The sequence below is a fragment of the Phalaenopsis equestris genome, unplaced genomic scaffold, assembly GCF_001263595.1.
Source record: "Phalaenopsis equestris unplaced genomic scaffold, ASM126359v1 Scaffold000761, whole genome shotgun sequence".
Classification (NCBI taxonomy): domain Eukaryota; kingdom Viridiplantae; phylum Streptophyta; class Magnoliopsida; order Asparagales; family Orchidaceae; genus Phalaenopsis; species Phalaenopsis equestris.
Window position 1 is genome coordinate 4,023,990 of NW_018165201.1, and position 7,922 is coordinate 4,031,911.

Here is a 7,922-nt window from a genome sequence, read left to right on the forward strand (position 1 = left end):
ATATATATATATAATGAAATATATATATTTTAAGCAAATTGTAAAAGTGATATATACATGTAAAAATTAAAGCTTATGTAAAAACATATGAATTTAGAGGAATGCAAGAAAATCTTCCTCACAATTTGAAAGTGTAAAATCATGAAGTAGTTAATTTGGAGCCGCAGACAACAACAGCCCACAGAGGTTTGTCCATTCCCTCCTCACTTTCTAAAGAGCCCAACCAAGACATTTGAGCAAAGTCCATTTAACCTATTCATTATAAGGCCCAATGTATCTTGGCCCACTATGCTAGCTGGACCGTTTCTTAGAAAAGCATTTTGGGAAGTTTACATACATGGACAAAATTCCTATATATTTACATATCTAACACTTAAGAGAATAACATTTCTCATCATAAAATTAGTGCTATAAATTTATTCATGAAAATTTGTATTATTATAATAATAATTTCAGTAATGTTAAAAATTTTGAGTGCTATGTCTGTAAATACAAAAATGTTGGTGTTCGATATATAAATTCATAAGAATTGTGTGATGTATATGTAAATGCCCAAAGCAAGCTATTTGACTCTAGTAAATGGGTGAAGCCAGTTTGGTGTTTGGTGAGACTGAGGATCTGTTTGAGACAACTACATCTTATTAAAAAATAATTGTGAAACTGTTGAATAATAATCTAATATTCAAAAAGCTGTGGTGACTATTATATATATATTTTTTAATGTTAGATCGCGGTTAGAAAGCTGCCACCGCAAATGACCAAGAATGATGAGAACATTCAGATTTCAGCGGCAACTTTTGAAAAAAAACTCTCAAAATACAGTTTACCCAAACCGACAAAATTACGGAGCAAAGTCATAGCGGCACCACCGCACCGCTGCCCCAAAAACCTAAGGGTGAGTTTAACGTGATTTTTTTTATTGTTAGTGTACATATTTTAATTTTGATGCAATGTTATTGCTTTCTGTGCATTTACGCAAATACCACGCAATTTCGATGTATTTACATATTTAACAACAAAACTTTAAAGTTCTATATTTATATCACTCAAATCTTTCATAAGATGTCACATAAAAAACTATCACTATTTTAACTTTTAAATTATAAAATACACCTTTTTTTGTTCATAGCTAAGAATTGCATATATGTAAAAATTGAAGTTTAGGAGTCAATATGTAAATGCACAGAAATTAAGTGGTGATGTGCCATCAATATATTTTTTTTCATTGGATGTGAATCTTAGTAGATTTTGAGCAAGAAATTTTGAAGTTCAAACTGAAGATCATCTGAACTTCGATTTCATCAAATTTATAGTCAAACAAAGTGTCTCGACTAGACGAATCCGTTGACACTGAAAGTGATCTAGTTCAAATTCAAATCAGTGTAGATCAAACAATTAAAGATTTTGGTGTATCAATAGAAAGGTCAAACGATCTTAAGAATTTACATTTTTAAAGTCAAATCGAGTGTCTAGTTGAGAGAAAACTAGCAAGCCTAAGATCACTCACTCTTGATGTTATTAAGGCAGACAGTCAAAGATTAAAAAAAACTAATACAAGCAAGAGAATTAATCTGGATTGTCCGAAAATTATTTTCGACGATCGGACAAATTTATCAAAATGTTTCTCTCAAAAATTATAAATAAACACACATTGTTCGCTGGAGGATGGAGGAGAAGTGAAAAGTGAGCTGAATACTAATGTTTAACTCTTAAAGTCCTAGCGATTAAAGATTACCCGCGATCACGATCGACCACCAGAATTTGTTGTCATTCACCAAAGATTATCATTCTCCACTAGATGTCATTGTTGGCCGCCAACCAATGTGAACCACCACCAACTATGTCTTTGAACACTAGCAAGTGCCACAACTAACTTCAGTTATTATCACCACTAACTACAATCTTTTTGGTTAGGTATTGTTATTAAAACTACCGAATATAACTCTTGTAATCCAATTATGGATGAAGTATCCAAACTACTACTATAAAATCATTATCGTCATTTTTTGTATGTCATATTCCCTAATTCAGGTGAAGAGTCGACTTTTTTATTCCTTATCTATTGTGTGATCATTTTTTGTATCATCATTTTTTGGTTAGGTATTGTTATTGGTTTGTTTGGGGGATTTTCAAGATGGGTTGAAGATATTTGTGGGGTCGACTCTTTTGTCGGGTCAACTCCTACATGGGATAGACTTCTGTATTGGATCAACTTCGTCTTGGTTAAAGGATTGAACATCCTTCTGATGAGGCTTAGGAATGAGTCGATATGTCGATTTCGATCAGCCTTCCTGCAATCATCTTATGGCTATGTCAGCTTAGCCTGGTCGACTCAAAGTGTCTAACAACCTACTTATAGGAGTGTAAACGAGCCGAACACGAGCGAGTCGTTTATACTTCGATCTCAAAAGGTGTTTGTGGACGGCTCTTTTGCTTAACGTGCCGAACATGAGTCGTTCACGAACAAATGGTCATTTTGACAACCATAATCAAGTAGCCATAAGATGTTAAGGGTTCGTTCAGATTTAAGAATTATTATTTATATTAAAGCATCATTTGAATCTAATTTAAGAATTTTTATTCTATTTTCTTAATTAATATTTTTAATTGATTATAATTCTTTGCTCAAAATTTATCGAGATTAAATTTTTTAAAAATACTACTTATAATTTATGAGTAGTATTTTGAGCCAAAACGAGTCGAATATGAACAAATAAATCTTTGTTCGTATTTGGCTTGTTAACTTAGCGAACGAGCCAAACGTGAGCTTCTTAATGAGATGTTCGCGAACAACAAGCCGTTTTGATAGCCCTACCTACTTATAGGGGGTCTTTCCTTATCGTGTTTCTTTTCTTTGGATTGTTGGATTCTAGTGAGATCAACACTGACATCTTTTTTTATGTATAATTTGTCAATATGTGTCTATGCATGTACGTATATTCATGTATGTATATACATACATATATGTATGTAGATAAACATACATACACATATATGTATGTATGTATGTATACACACACACACACACATATGTTTGTGTATTGATACTTATGTATGTGTGTGCGCGCGTGTGTGCGTTTTATTGTAATTATTTTCCTATCCTTTCATTCATTCAGATCATACAAAACCCTGTAAATCTCAGTGTTTGAATGGTCAGTGATATTAGAAGGAATGTCTGACTCCTCTTGAATTTCAAACCTTAACAAGTTCCAAATAGCTTTCTTGCGCGTCTATTAGAATAATAACCCAATGGTCCATTAGAATAATAACATGCAAGTCTAATTTGATAAACTTGAGCCAATTCTGTTAGGGGAATGTATTAGTTAGAATTAAGAACTCATTAAATAAAAATAAAAGAGCATTTACATAATTACCACACACTTGTAAATATATAAGGTTGTCAATTTGGCTCGTTGTTCGTAAACAACTCGTGTTCGGCTCGTTAAGCAGCTCGTGTTCGGCTCCTTCGTTATTCGGCTCTTTAAGCAGCTCGTTGTCGGCTCCTTCGTTAAGCCCAACGAGCCGAACACGAACAAATTTTTAAGCTTGAAATCTAAACGAGCCGAACACGAACAACAGTTTGTTCGCTCGTGTTCGGCTCGAAATGGCTCGAAAAAAAAAAATTTATATAACTTCTTGTATAACAATATATTACATATATTATTTATATAATAATATATTATATATACTTATATCTAAGTTTAAATCATAACACTCATGTGGCAATGTGGTTAGTGTCTTCTTTTGTATAGATTTGATCCAGATTCGAGTTCCACACTTTACATCTATGTTTCTCAATTTTAGTTTAACGAGCCAATTTTGAGTCGAATACGAGCTGAACACGAACACGAATATGTTAATCGAACCGAACACGAATACACTGTTCACAAGCCGATTTCGAACACGAGCCGATTTCGAACACGAGCTATTTCGTACGAGCCGAACACGAGCCAAGCCTGAGCTCGCTCAAGCTCGGCTCTTTTACAACCCTATAAATATATGACACAAAAATGTTATAAATGTAAATATTAAACTTTGGTGTTAAGTATATAAATACATAAAAAATAATGTGGTATGCATGCAAATTTCCCAAGAATGAAATTATCTATTAATTATTTAAATCAAACACAATTGTGAGCATAGTCAGAACCGACCACATGACTGCATGACCCAAAAAGGCTTAAACATTAGTATTTAATTGCTCTTTTCCTTTTCAATTAACGATACTTTCAATACGCGGATGGACAAAAACTAGTAAATAGTGACTTTAAGAGAATTAATAAATAAAAGAAGAGAAGGTATATTTGTAATAAGCTTCCTAATTTTATTTTTCACATAAAACTTTTTAAAATAAATATAATTTTTAAATCAAGGGTCGGCAACTAGACTTGATCAACGAGTCAATCTTGTCGACCTTTTGCCAGTAAAAGATCAATCAACCGACAAAATCAAACCTAGCCGACAGACAATCTCTATCGGACCTAGCGGATCGGCCGACCCTGCTAGCTTAGCCAACCGGTAAAATTCACCAAGCTTAGCCGACAAACAGTGCTTACCAAGAACTCGCCAATGTAATTAATCAAGACTTAGGGCCCGTTTGGGGCAGCTTATTTGGTGCGGTTGCGTTTTGAAAACGCACCTGGTCTGTTTGGGCAAACTGCGTTTTGACAGTTTATTCGTTTTCAAAACGCAGAAAATAGCGATTTTACACCGCACCTAGGTTATCAGCAGTTAGTTTATTGGCAGCGGTCTGGCTTTTCCAAAAAATAAAAATTTGTAATTGTCACCACACATAGCTTATCAGCAAATTATTTTTAATCAGCTTATCAGTAGACCATTCAATAAGTTGCAGCTGCCCCAAACGGACCCTTATATGAGTTAGGCTCTTAGTCCATATATGTAAATTACCTATAATATCCTGGACAGTCCCCACTAAATGAGGGACATAAATATAAATTCACATATTGTACCCTTTTTCCTATAAATATGAGACCATTCTATGAACAAAAAATTACACTTAGCTCCAAAATTACTCTTCATTCCCTGTGCATCTCTCTCTCTTTTTATTTTACTCTATTCCTTGTGTCTAATTCACAGACAAATTCAGATTCAACAGCTACGATTACCGTCCTCTTCAGAAAATAATGTTGAAGTTATAGACGGGTCGAATCAGCCGATCAGATCTCGGTTTTAAAATAATCACAAAAACATAAATAACAAATTACAAACAAAACCCAAAACAAATAAAAGAATTATTGCACAGCAGTTGTGTAATACCTTCCGTCTTTGAAGGTCTGGTTGGTCAAATGAATTACAATATATATATATATATATATATATATATATATCTATATATATATATATATTCCAGAAATGGAATCTGCTGCTGATTCAGAAGCTCCTTCTCATACTTTGAAATAGTCATCACAGAAAATATACATCAATTTACATCAAAATTTACATCAAAATCTATTGCAATCCTACCCCTCATTCTATTTGAAAATCAAACATCAAACTCCACTTTTTGAAAACCAGATCTTTTTCATTCAAACAAGGACTAGAATTTACTTCCTATAAAACCCTCAACATACAGCTCAAATGCTACTAACAAGCAAAGACCAATTCATAAATTAGATGGCCATCGGACCTCCCATCGCTTACTTCATACTCAACAGAATCCTCAACGGCCGTCGCAAACCGCTCAGATCATCATGCGACGTGTTCATCAACCATAGAGGCGTCGATACCAAGCGGAACATTGCGGGATTGCTGTACGATCGATTCGTTCAGCTCGATATCAAGGCTTTTTTGGACGAAAGGTCGATGGGACCCGGCGATAAGTTGCATGATAGCATCGAGTCGGCCATTGATAAATGTAGGGTCGGGATAGTTATTCTCTCCCCGCGGTACTGCGAGTCATTCTTCTGCTTGCACGAGTTGGCTCTGATGATCGAGTCGGGGAAGAAGATCATCCCCATCTTTTACAACATTAAGCCATCCGAGCTCGACATAGTGGAAATTGAGGGGAATGTTCCTCCAGAAAAGCTGGAGGGATTTAGTAGGGCTCTTCGACAGGTGCGGTGCACCGTCGGCATCACATTTGACTCCCAAAATGGGTGAGTTGGGCTTTACATTATAGGAGTAATATAAATATCACACATTTCTTATAAATTTATATATCTAAATCCTACAACTTAATGTTTATATATATTATCATAAACATATAAACATATGCATAAAATTATGTTTTTTTTAATTGAATAATTAATATTTAAATTATTTTAGGTAATATTTAATGATTAAAGAAGCTTTATTTTATATTTGTTGCAGGAATTGGTCAGAGCTTATTTCCAGAACCGTGGATGCTGTGCAGAACAGTCTCAACAATGAAACATACTGATCCTCGGATTAACGGCGGCTTAATAAAAATAAATAATTATAATTATATTAAGTAATACTTAGGAGAGGGGCTCAAATAATATTGTAATTTTTTAATTACTTTATTATTTTTATTTATTTATTTAATTTTTTTTTTATGGTGGACAGACTTTTGTAGTAATGAACTCAAGTTCAAATTACTATAGAGTTATAGGAATATTCAAATTGGCATTTATTTGTTAATTTTTTTTATTTAAATTGTAATAAGCTGGTTTTTTTATGTTAACTAATTATTTGAATTATTCAAAATTTAAATGTATATCATGATTATATGGTTAAAACTTTAATGAGTTTAATGCATATGAATTTATTTATGGATTTTTTGGGAGCAACACATTTTGAGAGAAGAGTTTTGGTTTTCAAATTTATGTTATGATAAGTTTTATCACAAAAAAATGATTTCTCAAAATGCTTAATAGGTTGGGGTTTCATGTTGTGAAAAACGACGACAATAAAGCGAAAAATGGAATGAGTAAATTTGCATGCAGAAAAACACCATAATGACACATATTTAAGCACAGATTTACGTAGTTCGATAAATTTGCCTACGTTCACGGAGCTGCACAGGATTTTATTTCTTCGAGGAATTATACCGTCAAGTGCCTCGACGTTTACAAGAAAATTTCTATTTTATTCTCTCCCTTCCTCTCTCTCTTCCTCTCTTTCTCTTAGCTCTCAAGAGAACTTGGTTTGGCCTTGCTTGGCTTGGCCCTTAGCATGGCTTATGACAAACCATAAGAGACTATTTATAGAAACCAAGAGAGCGGTAGGTGAGATTCTTAATAGAAAATTAATTAAATTTCGATGGACCGGGTCTCCACATTACCTCCACATTACCACTTGGAGACTAGGACACTGACTGCATCATCTACTAGTTGTACCGACCTTTTCCTTAAACATGATGTCCTCCACCTCTGCAACTCAAAACCCATGTCTTCATGCCAGAAGACCAGCTGAAGTCGAGCACAACTTCAGCTTCTCACGAGTAACATCCTCAGTTGACATATCACTGTCAACGTAGTCTTGTACCACCAAGCTCTTTCCTGTGTTACTTTTGTATCTGCTTACAACTCCCACTGCATGAGCAACTTCCTGCCCATACCGAACACCCTTTTCAACAAATCCAACTTTGTACCTCTTACTGTCATCAAGCGCAGTCTTCACCTGGTACACTCACTTGTTGTGCAATGTCTTCTTCCCTGGTGCAAGTTCTGTCAGCTCCCAAGTTTGATTCCCTGCAGAGAATCCGTCTCCACCTCCTTGGTCAGCTCCCACTTGCTCAAATTTTCATCTTGCAAGATTTCTTTATAGCTTTGTGGTTCTCCACCATTTGTCTGTACAAGGTCCGATTTTCTTTTCTTTGGCGCTCTGCCACTTCTCAAGAAATTGACCTTCTTCTGCTTTCCCATAATGCACCTCTGACTCATGTGTCCACACCTGAGTAAATCTATAGTGATATATAGTGTGTCAGTTTTCTTACCCCG

General features: G+C 34.6%; 1 protein-coding gene across 1 annotated transcript; it reads left to right on the plus strand.

The window, feature by feature from the left end:
• The first annotated feature begins 579 nt into the window (after positions 1–579).
• LOC110030826 (TMV resistance protein N-like) lies at positions 580–6,400 on the plus strand. The gene is made up of 4 exons (XM_020733753.1): positions 580–620; positions 1,489–1,506; positions 5,715–6,116; positions 6,331–6,400. Exons 1-4 carry the CDS (start codon positions 580–582, stop codon positions 6,398–6,400), a joined length of 531 nt encoding a protein of 176 aa, XP_020589412.1.
• Positions 6,401–7,922: the final 1,522 nt, after the last annotated feature.

Bases quoted from the DNA above. Each gene is read 5' to 3' on its own strand.
- LOC110030826 (XM_020733753.1), top strand. From the start codon at position 580: ATGGGTGAAGCCAGTTTGGTGTTTGGTGAGACTGAGGATCT. The intron at 6,117-6,330 runs GTGAGTTGGGCT...TATTTGTTGCAG, and splicing joins ACATTTGACTCCCAAAATGG to GAATTGGTCAGAGCTTATTT.